This window comes from Kockovaella imperatae (assembly GCF_002102565.1).
Source record: "Kockovaella imperatae strain NRRL Y-17943 chromosome Unknown BD324scaffold_3, whole genome shotgun sequence".
Classification (NCBI taxonomy): domain Eukaryota; kingdom Fungi; phylum Basidiomycota; class Tremellomycetes; order Tremellales; family Cuniculitremaceae; genus Kockovaella; species Kockovaella imperatae.
Window position 1 is genome coordinate 1,355,353 of NW_019028943.1, and position 21,004 is coordinate 1,376,356.

At 53.8% G+C, this 21,004-nt stretch overlaps 8 protein-coding genes across 8 annotated transcripts; 4 read left to right on the forward strand and 4 right to left on the reverse strand.

Moving 5' to 3' along the window:
* Positions 1-51: 51 nt before the first annotated feature.
* Positions 52-2,742, reverse strand: BD324DRAFT_577128 (hypothetical protein; the record flags this gene model as incomplete). Its single annotated transcript, XM_022013242.1, has 14 exons — positions 52-76; positions 113-173; positions 215-323; positions 363-373; positions 415-468; positions 505-592; positions 632-895; positions 985-1,173; positions 1,215-1,301; positions 1,375-1,582; positions 1,618-1,866; positions 1,906-2,042; positions 2,085-2,261; positions 2,302-2,742. The coding sequence occupies 14 exons, from the start codon at positions 2,740-2,742 to the stop codon at positions 52-54; spliced, it is 2,100 nt and encodes a 699-aa protein (XP_021873256.1).
* Positions 2,743-3,194: 452 nt separating this feature from the next.
* On the forward strand, positions 3,195-5,720 carry BD324DRAFT_641440 (WD40-repeat-containing domain protein; the record flags this gene model as incomplete). The annotated part of the gene is made up of 10 exons (XM_022017420.1): positions 3,195-3,314; positions 3,359-3,630; positions 3,671-3,749; positions 3,785-4,019; positions 4,099-4,243; positions 4,283-4,379; positions 4,414-4,536; positions 4,575-4,832; positions 4,873-5,409; positions 5,451-5,720. The coding sequence occupies 10 exons, from the start codon at positions 3,195-3,197 to the stop codon at positions 5,718-5,720; spliced, it is 2,136 nt and encodes a 711-aa protein (XP_021873257.1).
* A 24-nt stretch (positions 5,721-5,744) lies between these two features.
* On the reverse strand, positions 5,745-6,783 carry BD324DRAFT_679860 (autophagy-related protein 27; the record flags this gene model as incomplete). The annotated part of the gene is made up of 4 exons (XM_022019055.1): positions 5,745-5,907; positions 5,953-6,194; positions 6,236-6,426; positions 6,467-6,783. Coding segments are annotated over 4 exons (911 nt in total), but the record flags the coding sequence as incomplete, so codon positions are not given.
* An 80-nt stretch (positions 6,784-6,863) lies between these two features.
* Positions 6,864-8,283, forward strand: BD324DRAFT_576899 (putative cyclin-dependent protein kinase regulator; the record flags this gene model as incomplete). Its single annotated transcript, XM_022013223.1, has 5 exons — positions 6,864-7,055; positions 7,093-7,319; positions 7,359-7,551; positions 7,593-7,945; positions 7,986-8,283. 5 exons carry the CDS (start codon positions 6,864-6,866, stop codon positions 8,281-8,283), a joined length of 1,263 nt encoding a protein of 420 aa, XP_021873259.1.
* Positions 8,284-8,503: 220 nt separating this feature from the next.
* On the reverse strand, positions 8,504-11,286 carry BD324DRAFT_649472 (Rec8 like protein-domain-containing protein; the record flags this gene model as incomplete). Its single annotated transcript, XM_022017994.1, has 19 exons — positions 8,504-8,580; positions 8,619-8,631; positions 8,674-8,921; positions 8,958-9,118; positions 9,159-9,234; positions 9,278-9,320; positions 9,367-9,420; positions 9,474-9,530; positions 9,571-9,755; positions 9,793-9,940; positions 9,980-10,160; positions 10,200-10,398; positions 10,442-10,568; positions 10,606-10,678; positions 10,715-10,827; positions 10,865-10,898; positions 10,943-11,092; positions 11,146-11,160; positions 11,246-11,286. The coding sequence occupies 19 exons, from the start codon at positions 11,284-11,286 to the stop codon at positions 8,504-8,506; spliced, it is 1,995 nt and encodes a 664-aa protein (XP_021873260.1).
* A 230-nt stretch (positions 11,287-11,516) lies between these two features.
* BD324DRAFT_329513 (hypothetical protein) lies at positions 11,517-15,361 on the forward strand. Its single transcript, XM_022012505.1, has 4 exons — positions 11,517-12,338; positions 12,377-14,067; positions 14,106-15,062; positions 15,123-15,361. The coding sequence occupies exons 1-4, from the start codon at positions 11,576-11,578 to the stop codon at positions 15,294-15,296; spliced, it is 3,585 nt and encodes a 1,194-aa protein (XP_021873261.1). The 5' UTR covers positions 11,517-11,575; the 3' UTR covers positions 15,297-15,361.
* Positions 15,358-19,280, reverse strand: BD324DRAFT_619556 (hypothetical protein). Its single transcript, XM_022015181.1, has 5 exons — positions 18,916-19,280; positions 18,862-18,872; positions 18,722-18,804; positions 15,618-18,676; positions 15,358-15,554 (listed from the first exon to the last, which is right to left on the reverse strand). The coding sequence occupies exons 1-5, from the start codon at positions 19,025-19,027 to the stop codon at positions 15,427-15,429; spliced, it is 3,393 nt and encodes a 1,130-aa protein (XP_021873262.1). The 5' UTR covers positions 19,028-19,280; the 3' UTR covers positions 15,358-15,426.
* Positions 19,281-19,796: 516 nt separating this feature from the next.
* Positions 19,797-20,123, forward strand: BD324DRAFT_569374 (ribosomal protein S10 domain-containing protein; the record flags this gene model as incomplete). Its single annotated transcript, XM_022013046.1, has 1 exon — positions 19,797-20,123. A coding segment is annotated over one exon (327 nt), but the record flags the coding sequence as incomplete, so codon positions are not given.
* Between the last annotated feature and the right edge of the window lie 881 nt (positions 20,124-21,004).

The following is a 21,004-nucleotide window of genomic DNA, read 5'->3' on the forward strand; positions in this document are numbered from 1 at the left end:
CTCGATGCATAGGTCGAGCGGCTTTGTAACCCCAGTCTGCGTGACTCGCCGTTACGGTCGACGATGATGTGGATGTCTGGTGCGTCAACATTGTCTTGCGTTTCGGACTCACCTCCAACGAAGTCCCAATACATCAAAGATCTCCTGCTCGGTCCTCGACGCGATGATTTCACCTACATTTATATGAGCCCATCTCTGCTGAAGCCGTCCTCACCCTCTGTAAACTTGAGCCCGTCCTTACCCCGTATGACACCATGTGACAAACCCCGCTGATTCAAGCTGTACCCTCGCTTACGGGCGTACAGACGCATACTTCGATTAAACTTGACTGGTTCAGTCTGGGTCAACCATGTCAAACGCACGATTTCATTCCCTACGGAAGGCTCATGAGCTTGGAATGTCGGCTGGACTCACCCGTGAAGTAGATCAGAGCCGCTCCCCACTGCTCAAACGGAATACAAAGAATATCTCGCCTTTAGGTTCTGTGCAGTAATTCACACCCACCCAGTCTGCGATATTTCCCATTTGGAGGCAATCGACAGATACCCATCCACTTGGCTTCCAAAGCCATCCAGTCGTGTGGGATTGACAGCTGGTAACGATCAGCTCTTGCAACAGAAATGAGACTCACGTCATGCGTTATGATCCCTCGTTTGCTCAATCCACTGACGAGTCGCTGAAGGACTCCAGCGTGGGTCAACCCGTCTTCCGGATGTCGAGTGATGAGAATATCCACATCGCCTGAATCCTCTTGCCCTCGTCTGTAGGAGCCCATAATTTCGATCCAGACTTTCTTATCGATGGATTCTGTTTCCGCCCGGATCAGATCGAATATCTCGCGACACTCAGCGCGAGGTATGCGCGTGTTGAGATCGTCAAACAGCTCCACGCCAATCTTTGCCTCGTGAGTCAGGCACTCGGGGTGGGGGTGGGGGGGGGGGGGGGGGGGGGGGGTGGAAGGGGGGGGGGGGGGTGTCAACCTACCGCCTGACCACCGCTCAAGCCATATTCACCCGTCCTCAGATCGTCTATACTCCGAGCACCCCGCTTATATAGCTCCGTGGCGAATGTCGCGCCGACACCGTATATCTTACGGAATTGAGCAATGATCTGGACCTGTTCGGTGTTCTCGTAGAACTGACGACCCTTGGTGCCAGAGACAAATTCGTCGATCTGGCGGTGTCAAAAAGATAGACGGGTGACAATCTTCTCACTCTGTCTGCAATGCTTTGTCCAATTCCTTTGATCTTCATGGCCTGGGCGCCAGAGGTGATGGGATCGGTCGTGCCTGCCATATTCAGCTATAGTTACCAGACACCACTCACGTCTGAGTATACTGGCAGCTGGGGATAATTAAGCCTTCGCCGGTGTGACCGCCCTACCTTGCTGATACTGCCGAATCGCAAACTCATTCTTTCCCTTCATGCCTGAGTACATCGTGTGCATGTCATCGAATTTGCTGGCCAACCACTCATTTGGACCTTTACCGCTCTTTCCATCATGAGCTTGTCCGCATTTGAACAAGTCGCCCCGGCGGTCGGGATTCGCCTCACGACCTACCGACGATTCTAATCGGTTCGGGCTATCATCCTGAAGATGTCAATAAATTCTCGCAACACGCCCACCTCGTCATCACTCGCAGTGCCGTTTTTCACGCCTGAAATCAATGCATCCAACCCATCTGCCTCGCCTTCTGGCGCGTCCTCCCACCCCAGTCCCGATGGTAAGGTGTGATTGGTCGCGACATCCATCTGTCGGTCTCGTCGACTGCGACTGAGTAGCGCTGACGCAGTTCGGAGCCCTGGTCCTCGATGAGGTCGTTTCGAGGACTCTGTGTCGGAATCCGAGGCGGTCTCAGGTCGTTTCCTGTGAAGGTTAGATTGGGCGGCGTCGTTCCAGACTTACCGATTGATGCTTGAGGTTCGTGACGCAGTGATGTCGCTTACGCGAGTTGATCCAGCGGTCGTGGTCCTGTACGTCGCCTGGCGAGTCAATGTAGTCTCCGGAAAGCTCAGCCAGGCCTTTGGCGGGAGTATAGTCCCCTTTGATGAATCAGTGTGTTGGGATTGCTGGCGCTGACTCACGGCCATTTTGCATCTCGCAACATAGTCCCACTTGACGCATATACAACCGATAGGCAAGTCTGTCAGTGATCTTATTCCGAGCTGTTGACAGAGGATTGATGGGGAGGAGCGATCGTGAATGACATGCGTGATGGCAGTATCGGGCTGCAGCGTAACTCGACCACCAAGGCTTGCGATCTTGGTGCTTCAGTATGTCAGGACGATGGGGCCAACTTACGATCCTCCATCGCTGATCGTGCTTGGACGCTGGACCAAGTTCTGGCGGGATACAGAATCTGAGCCCTTGGAACAGTGATCCCAAAGGGTCAACAACAGGTTTCACCCGGGATCTGCCTTTGCCCTTGCTCTCAGCCTTTTCACTCTTGATTTCGGACTTGGAGATATCCTTGGTGAAGCTTTCAAACAGCCTGGTCAGGGTCTGATATTCCTTCTTTTGGCGCATATGAGCGAAAGGTGAATTCCCGATGGGTACGGGTGAAGCTGGGTCCGCAGCAGCGGGCGTATCGATGGGCGCAGCGGCATGAGCTGGAGTATCGATAGGCGAAGCGACATGAGCTGGAGTATCGAGGGTGACGGTTCTGAGGTGCTTCAAAGACGGATCAGGTAGCCCTGGTGTGGCATTGCTGGGTGTGGGAACAGTAGGCATGGTGGCTGTCATCCGAATGAGCGGCCGTGGTGTGCGTGATGGACTCGCTTGAATGGTATCCGGTCCGGTATGAGGATGGGCTGACGATCTGGAGGGTCCTCCACCCTCTCTCGCCAGCCTCTCCTCAATCTCCTTTGTCGCATGTCGATTGAATGCTTCTGCTTCTTCAGCCGTCTCAACCCATTCGGCGCCATCATATCGCTCTTCTCGTGGCGTCACGGTGATGAAGGGGCGTGATGCCATCCCCGGATGCGTAGGACACCCTTCGTAAACATGTACCGTCTTTGTCCTCTTGTCATGAAACCATTCAGCAACATTTGAGCTGGTCCGATCAACTTTGGGACCAAACAAGTGGAGCCCCGCTAGTTTCCACGTGGATTTCCTTATAATGAACGCGGTCGCGAGGCGAGGCTCAGTCTGAAATGTCTGAAATCATTCCTGGACCCGGTGTCTGACGAACGACCATGGCGGACAGACGGAGAGCAGAGATCGAAGAGAAAAAGGCAAAGCTTGCTGAACTTCGACGAGCGAGGGATGAACGCAAAGCTCTCTTGGCCTCGGGAGGTACCTCGACCCAGGTCGAGGTGAGTAATGATTGAAGCAGGGGGTTTGTGTTAACGCTTTCAAGGCCGCCTCGACTTCTCGAAAGGATGTGAACGATCTGGTTGAGTCACTACTGGGTAGCTCATCCAGTACTCGACCAACATCGCCGTATCCTCCTCCAGGCCCCTCTCGGGCTCCATCAGGATCACATACACCTTTGCCCTCTGCACAGACCGGCCGAGTGACCCCAACTCCTCCTGTCCCGGATACGCCGGCGGGACGATCGAGCAGATTGAGCAATGAGGGTAGCACGGTGGACAGGAGGGGCATGAGTAATAGCCTCGCCCCTGTAGACAGGTATATCTGGATCAGTGAACTGAGCTGACTCTTCTATCAGGGATCTCTTGCCTTCGCCATTGTTGCAAGCTGTCGACTATATAGATCACTCGGCAGAGTTGTACGAGCTCCCAGCAAAGGTGAGGGGAGTGATGTGAGGAGGACTAATCTTGAGACTGCAAGACCCGTTGTGACCTATTCCAAAGCCGTCCAAACGTCGTCTGTTTCGACCGGCACATCGACGGACGAAGGAGGGCCGGATGCCGACACCGCGGATCACGGCGGCAGTGGAAGGGAAACAGAAGATGAGATGAGAAAGCGGATACTCGAAGGGCTGGAGGAGGAGAGGAAAGCATTAGAGAATGAGTTGAGGGAAATGAAGCGGAAAGAGGAGGACAGGGTGGTGTCTGGTGAGTGTGGGAGGGCTAGGGATTGACCTACGACCTCCAGTCGAGGTTGAGTGATGATTGATGGGTTTTTGCCTTCCAGATATGCCACACGAGGAACGGCAAGCAGTCTACTCGAACAGCGACTTTGTCTCATTCATAGAGGAGTCGACGAAGATTGTACAGAGGGCTTTGAGTGACGGCTATGACTACATACGAGATTATACCATTGGGATTGACGGCGCATTGTGAGCTTGTTTAATGGATACGTTGATTGACCACCGCAGTGACGACGAGAGTCAGAGGGTCAAACGCTTCTGTGCATTCTCAGACGACAGGTGGACCGTGGGTCGATCCATTACAGACATTGATTGGTCTCCAAAGGTCAGTCCCTCACCTGACCGAGGCTCACACATAGTTTCATGAGCTCGCGGTTGCGTCGTACAACAAAAACCCCTCGGCTGTGAATGATCCCGATGGAATCGTAGCTGTGTGGAATTTACACCTTCTCGAACGTCCAGAATTCATCTTTCATGCTCCAGTATGTCAACCCTCTCCGCGAACGCCACTGACTCTTAGTCTGACGTCTTATCCGTGACATTTTCCCCCTTCCACCCGACACTTATCTTTGGCGGTTCTTATTCCGGCCAGGTACTCCTGTGGGATACACGAGCCAAACAACAACCAGTACTCAAGACACCGCTATCTGCTTCTGGCCATACGTACCCGATCTACTCGATGAAGATTGTCGGCACGCAAAACGCCAACAACCTCATCTCTAGCAGTACCGATGGACTCGTCTGCACCTGGCTGGCAGATATGCTCGCTCAACCTCAGGCAAGTACCCCCGTCTGACGTTTCTGACGCCACCCGGCAGGAAGCTCTCACCCTCACCGTCCCTTCTCACAACAAGACGGATGAAGTATCCATCACCTGCCTCGATTTTCCCGACAACGAAACGGCCACATTCTGGGTCGGAACAGAAGAAGGCTCGGTGTATCAAGTGCACCGATACGATCGAGCCTCGGCGAAAGCGGGTCTCAACTCGGCCCAAGATGAGATCTATCGTGGTCACGCAGGTCCTGTGACGGGTCTGGATGTTCATCCCGCCACTGGATCGATCGATTTTTCTGACTTGTTTTTGACCAGCTCGGTCGATTGGACAGTCAAGCTGTGGCGAGGCAAAGCGGCGGCGGCGGCGACGGCGGCGGCGACGGCGGCGGCGACGGTGGCGAGGACGACGACGACGACGAGTGTGGACAAAGGAGGCAGTCGTGTCTCACCGATTTCTTCGTTCGAAGCGTCAGACGATTACGTCTTTGACGTCAAGTGGCATCCTCATCATCCTGCGATGTTTGCGACGGTCGACGGCGCCGGTAAATTTGACCTGTGGAATCTGAACAAGGATGTCGAGGTGAGCTACGTGAGAGATACGTGGGCGCTGAGCTTTTTCAGGTCCCGGTGGTATCCACACAGGTTTGTGATCAGGCCCTGAACAAACTCGCCTGGGACAGGACATCAACATCACGCAAAGCAGCCTTGGGCGGGAGCGACGGCAGATTATATGTCTACGATGTGGCGGAGAAGCTGGTCGCTCCGCGGGACAGCGAGTGGATCGACCTACAAAGGACGATTCAAGGCCTCGTTACGGTCAGAGATGCGGGAGGCGGCGGGCTCAGTGTCGAATCGCCGGCAGCTCCCTCAGGTCGTTATGCGACGAGATGAGACCATGATGCATGGTTCTAGCCCAAACTGTTGTACCCACCCCTGCTCCCTCCACCACCACCTCTCACATTTGCAAAGAGATGGGAGAATAGATCTCGTAAGATGTCCGGAGCGCTCCTCCAAAAGTCTCGGTGCGGTAAAAGGTCCCAGCCTTTGGCAGAATATTGCTGGTGATTGTAGAATATGCCTATGAGAGTCAGCACTGAAGTTGGATTCCGGTGATTTGACTCGCCGACGGCAAAGTATATGATGAGTCCAATAATGAGCAGCCAGAACAACGTCTTGATCAAGGTCCACAATGAGATCCCACCGCTATCTTCACCTCCATCGTCATAGGTATCTCCCGATCTAGGGCAAGCGTCTGGAGTGGCCCATTCGAGGGATAGGTAGCCTCCGGAGTAAGAGATGAACGTTGGATTCGGATCCGTGGCCGAGTCATCGCATAACAGCGTGAGATTGAGGTGTTGACTCGTTCTTGGAGACAGCATTAGAGCATCCTGGGACTTTCGTCTCACCCAGAATAGTCGTTCCCCTGTACGGATATTCTCACCCCATCTTGACCATTTCTCCCCAACGGCTCTGTCCATATCCTATCATTTGACGTATCCGTCTTCCATATAGGCACCACAGCTGTGACTCTCTCTTTGGGATCCGCGCTCTCTTTATGATTGACCAGTGTTAGACACACGATAGTATGTTCAGGACACTAGATTGCCATCAGGCCTGAGCATCAAATGCTCTCTCACCTGATCTTCATCCGCAATGCCGTCCTGCCATTCTAGCTCAGAGCAGAGACTCATCGAGGCTTGTGCTTTCGAAGTCGTAGGTTGTGTCGGTGTATCTTTGCTAGCTGTCCTGAGAGCTCCGAGGGGGATCAAATCATACTTTATGGAGGATGATGTGAACTGGCAGTCAAAGGCGAAGGTAGGGATGGCGAGGAGAGACATGGTGAACAGTGTGTCGAGATACATCTTTGAGCGGATGATCATGATGGCTAGAGAGTCGGTCGAGCGTCCTGGACTGGGTTGAACGTCAAAATGACCATGGTGGCAATGAGTCATTCTCGGATCATATTTTTACAGCTGAAATACCGAGATCCCCGACCTCTCTACCTATATACCCGACCTCTCTACCTATAGACCCATGGCTGATGAGCAAGCAGAAGCCTCGAGCTCCTCGGCATGGAGCAAAACACTCGTGGCGGGGCCATCACCATATCATGAGTCATCTCAATACCGCGATTGGCGATACTCTCCGTCCCAGCTCACCTCGTTGAGAGAAGCGCTGAACAAGAAGAGCGTAGAGGTTGTTACTAGGAATACGGAGCTGGAGAAGGTGGGCGAGCTATCCCTCCTTGCTGACACTCCTTCAGGAAGCTCAGAAGAAACTCGGTCATGACTTTCAAGATCCACCTCCACTGACGTCCTACCTCTCGGTCCAGGATGAACAGCTGCTTCTCCGATTCTACCTCTCTCAAGCATCTACCATCATACGTCAGGGTTTTGGACTTCCAGAAGTGGTCGAGTCCACGGCCATGTCATATTTGAAACGATTCTATCTTAAGAACAGCGTCATGGAATGGCATCCCAGGATCATCATGTGGGACTGCCTCGTGCGCTCAAGCTGACGACCCCGCAGGCCGACATGTATCTATCTCGCGGCGAAGACGACCAATTATCCGGTCTTGATGGAACACTTTACACCCAAATTTGCAAAATTGGACGCTCAAGAGATCATAGATACAGAGTTTGTCGTGTCACAATCGCTGAGCTTTCAATTCTGGGTGCGAACGCCTGAAAAGGCTCTCAGAGGCTGGGCATTGGATCTTCAGGTGGGCGGTCCGGTACTACTTCGAGTCCTGACTATCCCCAGACCAAGCCAAAGGCAGACGTAAAAGCAGTCAAGAAATCAATCTCATCAGCTTTGACTTTTCTCTCAGCATCTCGACTGACCGATGCAGAGTTCATTTTCACGCCTTCACAAATCTCTTTGGCCGCATTAAGACTCGCGGACAGAGGATTGGTCGACGAATACCTGGAATGGAAGTACGAGGAGAATGGGGAGACAACATTCGGTCTGACCAAGGGTCGACTTGTCGAGATACTTGTCGAACTGGAGGCCATGATCGAGACTGGAAAGACGGAGCTTGATCGCAAAACGGTCAAGGACATTGACAAGCGATTGAAACAGTGTAGTAATCCCGCGAAAATACCAGGAACAGCTCTGTGAGTTCTGCCACTGTACACCGTCCTGATGCGTGCACAGCTATATCCAACGGAAAGAAGAGCAGGCAAAGGAAGTGGCGGCTCAAAAGGCGGAGAAAACACTCAAGCTCAAAGAAGGCATGTCTGATCGGGATATGGTCTTTGGTGATGTCATCCGACCGACGCAGTCAAAGAAAGATACCAAGACATGGTCGCCACGCGTTACGATGGGATCAGATCGACCATTGGATGGCGCCAAGATGGAGCCATCCGGCATGGGCTTGAAGGACGAAGCCATGGGCAATCTAATCGGCGGAGCTGGTTTGAGAGACATCGGCAAGACGCATGAGGACATATGAACTTTTGGCATGGATGGGTGCATGGATGTATGATGGGCATGCGAATGCGATATTCGGTACCTGACTGGCAATGTCTAATGTACAGAGGCGTTCTAGCCAAATGTCGAAAATGGTGTCGGTATACCAGCCGATGCAGGCATGGCGGTTCGTCCCGGATTCACGTTGTTGGGGTATATTATGTCAAAAGTGATGTGTGCGATCGTAAAAATGGCGTATTGGTTCATGTGGCAAGGCTGATGGTGATGGGTCCCCACGCGCTGGGCTGCTCGACTTTCAAGAGGCGTTTGGTGACGAGAGCTCGCAGGTCAGCAGCTGGAAGGCTTGGCTCAACCTACTGAGACAGTTGTACTAAGAAAAAATCAGCTAAATCTCTCCAAGCAGTCTGCTCACGAAACCAATGGACGCGACACCCTTGGAGCTGGTCTCGGGAATCAGCTCTGACAGCTCAATCTCGTCCTCCCCATCATTGGATCGAGCCTCGACAAAGCTAGGATCAGCACCGTATCTGCACTCAATGTACCTCAGAAAGTCTCGACACTGCTTCTCAATGGTTGCCAACATCTCTGGTTGGAATGCCTCCGGGACGTCTCGCGCCATGGCTTGAGACTCGGTAATATCCAGCTGACTCTCCCTCGGAACTGACGAGCTTCAGCGTATTTTCGACCGGCACTCACGGTCCAGTTCCCCGTGATCATCGTCGCCGCCGATCAACATGTTCACGTCTTGGTCTCCATTTCGCTGAGCCAGAACAGATGCAGATCTTGACCTTGCTTGTCGGACATCAAAGGAGGTAAAAGGCCTATTTCCTGATGATGATTGAACGTTTCGACGGATGCTACAGGAGTCAGACCTTCGAACGGTGAGTTTCACCCCACCGGATCTCTTGAGGAGTCATGACGGTGTAACGGAGATGCGCACTGCCTCTCCTGCTAGTAGTGAGTCCGTCATGCACTTTTCGTTGTCAGCTCTTCTCTCACCACCCCGCCTGACCCACCACGAGCTTCGCTGCCTCCAATGGAGGGCGCCATCATCTGCCACTGCAGCGAGCAATCAACTAGCTCATTGTAATGTCGCTCAACTTACCGGCAATGGCTCGTTCCGGCCTACATTCGACTCAGCCCGTGCATTCTCCACGCTCTTCTCTCTACGTCAGCCCTTTACCGTGATCTCACGCAGGTGATTCTACGCACGGCTTGACGATGAGTCGTCCCGGTTGCAGGTGCAGTGTCCTGAGGCAGTACAAGCTCCTGAAGCCTGTCAGCGTGACACCCCTCGTACTGTACTTACATCAAATCCGGGTCCAAAGTCATCGAATGTGTCCATTGTCTGATTACCTTGATCAGGATACATCATTGGTGAAGGCACAGCGGGGGACGGTCTTCGGACTTTGCGAAAGTCGGCTTCGAGCTGCCACTGGTACTTGCCGACGTGTGTGATGGCCGCAAAGAAGACTCTCATGTCGGGATTGATGACTGTGAGGGTATCAGTATGTGACATATCGCATCTCACAATTGAGCCAATTAGGTCCACCGAGCAGCTCATCGACCTGAGCCTTGGTGGCTTTCCTCGTTTCGATTTCGAGTGCGTTCGCACGAGCGGCTCCCATCATTTGATCATATGCTCGGGTCGTGAAAGCATGATCGTCGAGTTCGAGTTCCTTCTTCATTCAGCTCCCGCGGTCCTAACCGGCACTGACCTTGTCAAAGGCGAGTCGTTTCTGCTTTTTGGCCTTTGGAACCTCTGCCTTCTCCGTTTGATCGTCGAGATGCCCCTCTTCAGGTGCCAACTCGCGCTCAACGACATCGATATCGGCCAATGGATCCACGTCGAACATCTCTCCCCCAAAGACCGCTCCTCCTCCGACCATGTCTCCCCCACTGGATAACTCAGTGACCGTTCGTCCAGCCTTGACTCACTTGTCGACCTCTCCGTCAGCTGGCTGATCACTTGAGGGCATCTCAGGTAGGGCAACGCTGTCAGTCGTCATATCCAAGACACCCCCATCGTCCGGACCAAAATTGAATTCTACATCATAATGTCCAGTGCTCAGCTGACTCTGTTGAGAGAGCCGAACGGTTTGATGTTTGCTTCGAGCTTCCAAGGGCGACGCGGAGACTGTGCCAGTGAGTTTACGACCGCAAGACGCCTGGGGTCTCACTTTTAGCTCGCTTGGCCCGAGGACCCTCCATCTCTTCCCCACCATGAACACCCTCTTGCGGGTCGTGCAGCGAGTCGAGAAGAGATTCGTCACGAGCGGGTCGCTTAGAGGGAGGTCTCCTCCAGTCCTGCAGCGTCGGGTCGCATCTCCTTCTAGGAACTTACGATTCCGCCGAATTCCGTGTTGAGTACACTTTGCCACGAAAGATCTAGATCTTCAAACGTGATATAATCGATGCTGCTGTTGTGAGCGTCGTCCTATCTCCCTGCGTACCGGCTCTTCCCCTCCCCAGGAAGGTCGATACTAGTCGTTCCAGCTGGCACACCGGCCGAGGCGGCTTGAACAGTTAGAGAACGTCGGAGCTGGGTGTGGAAGTCGGTGACATCCTGGATGATTAGACGCCAGTGTCCACGCACGGCTCACTGAGAAGAAAACATCGTAGTTGCCTTTATACACCCTGTGAAAAAGAGGTCAGATCGGCGAGTGCAATGCTTGTCCAACCTTGCGACGCCGACCAAGAGATTCCCACTCAGTCGTAAGGCCATTGGCTCCGGAGGCTCTGCAATCAACTCGCAAGTTTTGGGCAGATCCACACTGTGAAGGTCCTTTCTGGTGATCTTTTTCGACCCCTGACCCATGGTCGCCACGAGCCTTGTGCGGGAGTCAGCGGCCGTAGAGCATCAGCATGAGCTTTCATGACTCACCACACGATGCTGAATCTGTGAGCCGATGATGGTGTCAGCCAGAAATGCCTACGCCTCTTCCCACCGCCACCGCGCGCGTGCCACAAACGCTTCGACTCACGCTCCATTCTTTCTGCTCAGTAATTCTTCAGAATAGAACATGCTGAACGACTGTTGAAGGTGTATGTGAGTGAATGATATGGAGAGAGAGAGAGAGAGAACGGGAGTCTTGGATGTTCTGATGTATCAAATCGCTCCTCACCAAAGGGAGGCTACGCTCAGACCACCTCCAGCCTTATCAATCGTCCTCGCTTGGCAGTTCCTTCTATGCCACGTCATGTTGATTTTGAGACAAACAAGGTCGCGATTGACTTTCAGAATCGGATGGATGCCATTCAACGACCTCACTTACAGCTACTCACCGTGCGTGCTCTGTCCACAGTGACAGTGCATGGGACCTCGCTGGCATATCGATATGGTACCAGCCTCAGCAGGACAGCACGCGACTGCCTCTGCAGTACACCTTCACACTCAGACGACCACCACATCACTCCAACCCCGGGACATGTCCCCAAACTCATCCGCAACATGCTCTGAAGCAGAATCCGTGAATGGAGATAGTACAGACGACGAAGATGGAGTCTTTCTGGGCACTCATCAAGACGTCGAGACTACATTGGTTCACAAACTCTCTTTATTGTCTCCATCTGCATCCCCACATTCCTCTTCCAACCCTCCCCTTGATCGCCGTACCAAATCGACGCCTTCCAAGTTGAAGAAGAGAGATTCGAGAGAGTTTTACAGACGGAAAACGATTCTGTTGCCTCTACAAGGAAACATCCAGGACAAGGTCTGGGATGGTGGCTTTTACGAACGCAAGGAGACATGCGAGCAATCACCTCATGTTCAGTGCCTTCCGTCTGACGACCATGATGGATCTTCGTCCTCACCCTCGTCTGGCAGGACGATATTCTACTCCGCATCAGCATCGACCCCTATTAGAGCCATTGCCATTAAACCCCCGGAGCTCGCGGTGGGCGAAGCGGAGGAAGGGAGCGAAGTGGACGGGGACAGCGACAAAGAGAATGTTGGGCCATCTTGTCTCAGTCAAGTGTATGCGGACGACATGGTTTCAAGCACTGAAGGGCAAATCTATATCATGGGCGGTGTGGAAGACAAAGACACGACCGACGAAGAGCTACTGGAATATGACGGTGAGAAAAGATTGTTCTGCCATCATTCTGACGCTCAGAACTCGATACCGAGCTAGACATGGGCGGTCTTAACCTGTCCGACTTTGCTGATCCAGTGGACAACTCGCAGCAGACCCATCCAGGACTGAGCACTTTCAGCACGGCGGACCAATCAGTCACAAGTGTCGACCAGCCTGAGCCTGTGATCGATTCTGTGGAATCTGGATCTCTTGACGGAGCGGAGGGGTATGAGGAAGAGGAGGGACACATAGAGGCAGATACTCTGGCGGATCATTTGGCGGAGGTCGTGGGCGAGTGCTTCAATGATCAAGGTAATGGCGCAGAGTCCATCGACGACCTCCGCTCCCAAGGTGAGGTATCCCAAGGTGACATCATCGGAGACCCAGCCTCTCTTTCCCTCACCAACAGCATGGGCTCCCCTTTGCCAGTAGCCAGAGCAGGTCCCGTCGTCCTCCCGCAACTCCCACATCATCTTCTCAGTATCCGAGCAGGAAGCGACTCTCCATTCCGTGACCTGCCGACCTCACCTGCGTTTGGCAAAAATGACGCTTTCAGTCCATCTGGGTCCGGCGACAGGACGGTGGCGGCACTCCGCTTAGCCTCTCTTCTGAGTCCCACAAAATGTCTAGACGTCATGCAGACGCCGTCTTCCCCAGCGGGTCTTTACCCTGCCAGCGCTGGCACTCCTTCCGCTCAGCCTAAATTGGCGGACACACTTGGTCTCGGCGCAGCGACCAAGAGCAAAATGCTCAAGTCTGCAATGACCTCCTCGTCTGCTGTGGCTGCTTCCGTCGACCGACCAATAACCATCCCAGGCTCGGTTCATACTGATAAAAGAACCGCCGCTAGAGCTGTGGCCATTCGCGAAAGATTGGATGCCGCCTTCAAAGATCGACCGACCACCACCATTTCGATCGGGCCGCCTCAACGAGCAGTGTCTTCGTCATCTCAGTCAGCGCCCACCCGGCTGAACGGCAACGGGATCAATCGACCGCCTAGTCGTACAGGTCCTTCGATGCCAAGTTCTAGGACTATCTCGAGCTCGTCCTTCGCAAATCGTCCTACAGGCACGAGACCTGTGGATCTTCCAAAGCAAGCGACAACGACGAATGCTATGCAAAGGGAACAGAAGATGGATGCCTCCGCCGCCCGCCCAAGGACTTTTAGTGCACCAGGCTTCGCTCAGCCGACGCTTGCGAGTGCCTGGGGAGGTGTGAATGGTATTAAGCCGATCCAGAAAACAGCCCAAAGTACTGCCTCGAGCAACCCCACTACACTCAAACCCCTAGCGTGTGCAGCAGCAGCACCACCTCGGCAACCACTGGCACCGCGTAGTGTTCCTCAGCCGGCTGCTCTATTGACCAATCCCCCTCCGGTCTTTAACAAGCCTCCTAGACCTTCACAGCCAACAATTGCACCACTTGCCGCTCCTCGTCCCGTGTCACCGGCACCCCAGAATGTCAATCCTTTGAAGCGGCCATTACCCACCAATCAGCCGACGCTCGCCAGATCTCTGATAGCAAGCACTGGCGTCACTCAATCTCGACTTGGCTTACCGTCTCGCATGATTCGACCTGGAGGTCCTTCCACCGCACCTGTGTTTTCCCTTGGTCATGCGGGACCAGAGCTAGGTGGCGGATCCAGTTTGGGGTCCGTCAGGCAAGGTTACCGTTCGCCGAATCGACCGGGTAAGAGAGGCTACGGATCACCGGTTGTGCTGGACAGAAGGGTGAGAGTGCTGATCTGTACGTGACTAAATGATTGCAGCTTGGAACACCTTCAAGGCTGGGAACGCCCAGTCGAGCCATTCACCATAGACCTCTCGGAGGCAGCTATCAGGCTCAACAGCAGCAAGCTCGCTGGCAACGCGCGGTCGACGCAGACGTCTGCGTGCCTCCCACAGAGGTGGCCAGGATATCGCCACCTGTGGACGAGGCAGTCACAGTGACTGAACCACCGGCCCAGATCTCTGAGCGTGTGGAGACACCTCCCGAGAATGTGCAAGCTCAACATCTGTCCGTATCTCCTGCAGAGGAGCCGGTCGCAGCTGTCGCCGTTACTGCACCATTACAGCCCGAGTCGCTACCGAAACCCGCAGACAAAGTCGAGGATGGACCACTTCCACCGGTACGCAGCTATGAGTCGCACGAGTCGCCGCGACCCAAACGATCCATGCGTCAACCAACAACGGCAGCGACCAAAACGGCTTCTCGACAACCCAGTGCCGCTACCGCCCCGCAGACTGCGCCACTGATGTCTGAGAAGGAGCTCAAAGCATTGACGACCCGACACACGGCGCGAAATGAGGTTTATATCTGCGCCATTGACCGTCAAATAGTCCGTAAGACAGGAGCTCGACCGCCGTCGCCTACCTCCAAGATTCGAACGACGGCAGATCGAGATGAGGCAGAAAAGAGGGCAGGCAGAGAGGAACGAGCCAAACGTCGGCTCAAGGGATCAGATGGAAGCTTAGCGGATGACGAGGACAATGAGCCTAAAACGACAATGGTCGAGCGAGTGCTCAAGTTCAGAGGCGACGATGATGACTTTGTTACCCCTGCGAGACCTTTGAAAAAAGTGAAGTGGAATCATGGGGACAAGACACTGCGATGGGACAAAGGGCTTCTCATTCGAAGAGATTTTGGGGATGAGCCCAAGCGGACGTTGGAGCCTGCTGCGCGATGGGTCAATGCGACCAAGTCTGCTTTGAAAAATATTGCCGGGGTGAGTCTGATGTCAGGTCCTGTCGCCGCCTCTGCTGATCATCATCATCATCATCTTCAGGTCAAACTGGACCATCATGGCAATATGATCGAAGGATCTCGACCGGCTGAAGTCATCAAGCGGAGTCGTGTGCCTGTCACTGCTGTATTCTACGATGGGGAAGATCCTCTGCCTGTACCAGCATATACCGCTGCTGATCCGTCTGAGCTGGCTAAGATGAGAAAGAAGAAGTAAATGAACCTTATGGAATCAGTAGCCATGTTTGTATTCTTCTTCCAAGGCAATGAGATGCATAATTTTACGTCGCATGATCGTTTCAGGTCACAGCACGTGTAATAATTCGTTGCTACAGTATCAGAACGCTTCACGTCTCGTAATCTTCACTATAGATGGCGACGTGTCCTCGTTTGTCGCCATGTCGTATACGGGATGGTGATATACTGTCCGCCACCAAGTTTCGAACAACAGTGTTGAGTGTGACTGGACCGCAAGCTGGGGAAGCAAGGTCAGTCAGGATCGATCTCAGGTGAAGAAGAAGCGCATCATCGAACTCACTGGCGACGATCATCCTTCCCTCTGCTCTCGAAATCTCCTCTTCCAACACGGTAGCCAGCTTGGGCTTCCCTGCGCTTGCCATTTCCGTCATGGCGTTCAGAGCGTGATAGTCCGCTCGGTCGATCCACAAACCTGGATCAGCCGAGCCATCCCCGCTCTCCGGGTTTGCGAGGTAGACCATACTGCCTGATCTGGGAGTCTGAGCCGACAGATGTCGGATAGAATCACCAGCAATGGAGTGTTGATCGTCACCTAGGAAAATAGAGGGCGCTGGAGATGAGGTTCCCCGACCAAAGGATGTACCCATTGGCCCGCCGCGGGTGGCAAAAGGGTCATAACCCACGGAATCGGCAATGGAGCGATACGAATCGTTTCGAGCATGCGCGATCGTGTGGAATGGTCCGGCGGCTTGATGGGAGAGATCTTGTCCCACGCTATAAGGCTCTGCTCCACCATAGAATGGGTTTTGATGGCTGAATGGGCCCGAAGAGCCACTCCGAGACATGCCATGACCTGATGACGGGGGCGGGAATGCGTATCGTGGATCTGGAGGCATGGCGTCTTGCTGGAATTTGGAAGTATCAGGACTGAGCAAGGCCTGCGGAGCTCCTTGAGCTGCCAGGGCGTACTGCTTTTCGGCATCCATCTCTTCGTGATGCGAGAGCGGGTGACGTGAGGAGGCTGCTTCATCATCATCGTACATGGATCGAGGTCCTCGGGGGAAATGTCCGTGTCCTTCGTCGCCATAGGCCAAGTGAGATGGACGAGTTGGAGGATACGCAGACGGCACATAGCTTGTCCGTTCTCCTCGCACTCTGTAAGCTTTTCGACTCTTTGCGCGTTGAACTTTGCCTTGATGCTGTAGTCGATCAGAGAATTGCTGCTCGGCTGGATCATTGACATCCTCCTCGTCATCGTAATTGGTCAGGTCTATGACGTCCGCATACGACACTGATTCGTTGCCCTGTTCGAAAGACCCATTGACCGACGCCGACATGTCACTCATGGCGCTGTCGGCGGAGCCTCGTCTCTCATGTCGCATGAATCCAGGCTGAGGTCGAGAGAGACTATCGTATGGGTTGCCTCGGGAGTGAGTGACAAAGATGCTGATCTCCAGCTTGTCCGCTGCCACCATTTGCGTACATCGATACAGTTGCGCAGCGACCCAAGCGATCTCTGCGTACTCTCTGGCGACCCAGCAGAAACGGACGCGTCTCGTTCGATACTTGGAGTCTTGTTGACCCATACGTTCGGCCATGGTTCGGCAGACGTAGTCACACACGGCGGCACCAAATGACACGCCTGAACCACCGCAGATGATGGTCACTGTGGAAAACTCATGCCAGGGGACACGTCCAGCCGATCCAAATGGCCCATCGACCCAAGCTCGGACGTGAACGGGAGGGGCAGACATACCGGTCCGTCCACCGACACTCACACTGCCGATAGACGCCATAGAGACGTGTCTATCGTACGGTTCCTTGGAGCCCATGGCTTGGAAAGATCTATCACGGATGAGATCGTAAAGTTTCCGTGTCAGTCCCTTTCTAGCCTTGACGAGAATGACGATCTCATGCTCGCCACTATTGTTGATGATTGTGAAGGGATGAGATTGCGTCTTGGACAGTTCCGGCAGGTAAAGCAGACAGCTTTGACCAGCTGCCCATCTGAATGGACGAGGTGCGTTGATGGTCAAACGAATAGTACGCGAAGGCAAGAGTTGCGCTTGAGCGTAGCCGACAGGGATTGCAAGAGGACGTCGTTGTAGCGGAGGGTCAATAGGATGTGAGGAGGGGAGACCACCACGACCAAGAGAAGCTGGGAACTCCTCCTGTATGGGGAACGCTGGCGTGTCTCGTTCAACGCTCGTGGTAGTGGTTGAAAACGATGTCGGTCGCTGTCGCCGGCGGTAGGGGTCGGCGAACGGACCAGCCTGCTGATCCGGTAATTGCTCGTCATCATAATATCCCGTCGTCTGGCGTGGAGTCGCAAATTCAGCTTGGCTGTGATGCGTCAATCCGCTGACATTTCGCGGCGTCTTCGGCAGAGTCTTATTCAACTTTTCGGCACCGTAGTAGGGATTGTGATAGCCAAAATCGACGGGCTGCTTGACGTCCAATTCTCCATCGTACTGATGACCTCCGATATCCTGGTATCGTCTCCCAGCTACATGTGTCTTGGACGATCGCCGACCCCACAGCTTGTTGATATACGCAAAGCGGAGGTATCTGGTCACTCTTTCGCACAGCCAGAGTCCGGCTGCGGCCGCCATCCAGTACCAAAGGACCGGATGATGAGCCGCAGACGCCGCGATCGTGATGATGACAAGCACGACATGGGAGCCGAAGAACAACTCGTAACGGTGTTTCCGGACAGGTCGCAGTGACATCACCATGAGCGCTGTCATGGCAAAGTATGCCACAGCACCGCAGATGAAGCGGTAATTGCCCCAGAGATAGACCCAAGTGGGGATACCTTGATATTGATCTTGAAACAGCTGTACCGTCCAGAGCACGACATGCGCCGTTGTGATGGCCCAAATGAGCCAGGCTGTGATCCTATGCAAAGTGGCGAGCTTGTCGGCAAAGAGCTGGGCTGTGGGACGAAGCGACAAGAAAGCCACGGGAGGGGATTTGAGGGCCAATAACACAACCAGAGGCATCAAGGCGAATGCGATGAAGCCCATTCGGGATCCGAGAGTCCACAGAGACTTTTGAATCGTCACGGATGGCGCCGTCGCAGATGAGCGAATCTTCAACGCTCGAGCTGTAAAGTTGAACGTCGAAGCCCAAGGCGCAATATAGTCTGGTCCGATAATCGATAATGCGACGACGGGGACGACGAGCAAGATTCCGACCGAGAGCACCCCATTTGAAGGGAGAGCCCTGTTCCGTCTCCCAGGTTTCTTTGATCCTACGATATGGCGCCGCATGCTCCATCTACTGAGGCTCGCCGGTACAGATCCTCTACCCAGACGAGCATGATGAGCAACAATGTAGATGAGGGCTATCAACGCAAAAGCCATCCATAAGATGTACGCATAGCGATATGACGGTGTGCTGCGTGGGGGAATGAGCGAATCGGAGTTGGGGAGGGTGACTCACCTCATCATATGAGCATTCAGGTAAGCCCAGGCATACTGGGAGTCACCCTCCGTTCCAGGTGCATAACCATTCGTGGGATTGTTCTGCTAAAGTGTCAGTCCCGTCTTTTGCCCCAGACCACACGATAGATTCCGTCTCACATTTACAGGACCTGACGTGGTCACGTCAGTTTAGCCTGAGCAGGCGGCACTCACCAGTCACTGTACCCGTGATCAACACAGGCGGAGGGTATGACGTGACATATTTGAAGGGTGGAGTATACGACGTAGTAGCCACTGGGACAGTCGTCGCTCCTGTCACCGTCATCGTGCGCTATGAAGCCATACGACCTGGTATAGATTGGAGGAGTGGCGATCCTATACGCCAAGGGATCTGCGAGGTCTAAATAGACACTATTGCCTATTGTATCCGCGCTCTCCTGTGTCCGATATACAAGGCACGCTGATCCCGACGAGTCCTATACTTATACAAAGATGTTTGTTATGGTCAAAGTATAGATAGACCCTTCAACAAAGTTGCGAGTTTTCCAGCCCTCCTCCGACGTACACGGTCCGGAGCAGGTCGCGCTTATAGAACCCACGTGAATTCCCATACATTTCTTTTTGGCTGGTGGGTTTTGATTCCGCTCCAGCTTTCCCACACTGGCTCAATCATTGGGTTCGACCTAAATTGTACGAGACATGAGAGTTCTATAATCTTGTTGTCCATCTTCATTCATACGCGATGGCGACAAAGTGGATGGCTGGCTCCGCCGGCTTGGCAAGTCGATCGATAGGTAGCTCTTCTCGTCATGAAGGTGCATCTAGAGCTCTGTGAGTTGAAGCTATGAGCTTTTTTAACCGCTTGTACTCACCCACCTCGCTTTAGATCCTCTTCTTCATCTATCTTGAATCGAGCAAAGCCCTCTGAATCAACCGAGGAGCTCTCCGAGGAGATCGATGAGGGCAGAGAATTGCTCGTGGCGACCCCAGCTCAAGAGAGCCAGGCGGGTAAACGAGACAAGCTGGTCAGCAAATATTATGCGCACGCTCATCCTGGCTTGAGCGCCTCACATGGTCGCCCGACGCTGCCGAATCCCAAGCCCATCCCAAAGACTCACGGTATCCTCGTCGCGACGCTAGAAATGCACGCAAATTTTGTCGAGAACCTGGAATTCTATTCGCAATGGTGTTACCTTTCCGCTCGATCATTTGGCATGCCTGCTTGTCGACCGGACCGACTCCCGAGAACCAAGGAATTGATCACCGTCCCCAAGTCACCATTCGTTCACAAAAAGTTTCAGGAAAACTTTCAAAAGTTGACATTCAAGCGAATGATCAGGGTGTACGATACCAGTCCTCAGACGCTTGACTTGTGGCTTCGATATATTGCCCGAAACTCTCTGGGTGGGATCACCATGAAAGTCAAGATGCATGAGTGGGTCGATTATGGATTCGGCAGCAAGGAAATCGAAAGCCTAGAGATGGAATTGGACCAAGCTCCCACGCAGAACTCGGATGCGATCCGTCACAGAGCATACGAGCTTCTCAAGAAGATGGCAGGGAAGGAGGAGGCGGATCGGCTCATGAAGCCTGCTCTGGAGGGGGCCACCGCGGAGCCAGATCGGATCATGAAGCCGCCTGCTGATGTGGAGGAGGTCACGCCGGAAACCGATCAGATCATGAAGCCTGCTCAGGAGGAGGATGCCACGGCGGCGGGGGTCCGAACGGATGGAGGAGCTTCTGCTTCAACGCCCCCTCAGGTTGCGAACGCCTCACAGGCGAAAGCCAAACCAGCAAAAAGGGCATCATCGACCAAAGTCACTGCAAGCTCCGAGGAATCGTCGGACCACCAATCAGCACAAAGGGCATCGACGAGAGTCAATGCAAGCTCCAAAAAGTCGTCAGACCATTCCCAGGCTGCAGACTCCTCTCCCAACGTCTCAGGGGAAGCGGCTTCTCCCCTTGGAGACATCAAATCAACACCTAATGCTGAGTCTTCGAATCCGTCCAAGTCCAGAGGCGATGCTGCAGGGTTGCCCACGCAGTCCTCGCCAGAGACCTCGGTCACGGCAGACGACGGCGTCTCCTCAAATACCGACTCGACTTCCACTCCTGATGTCTCCCCAACTGCCGAATCCACTTCCACGCCTGATATCTCCCCAGCCGCCGAATCCACATCCACTCCTGCTGTCGCCACAGCCGCAGACTCAACTTCCACTCCTGATGTCGCCACAGCCGTTGACTCAACATCCACTCCCGTTATCTCAGCGACTACCGAATCGTCTTCCACACCCGATGCCGT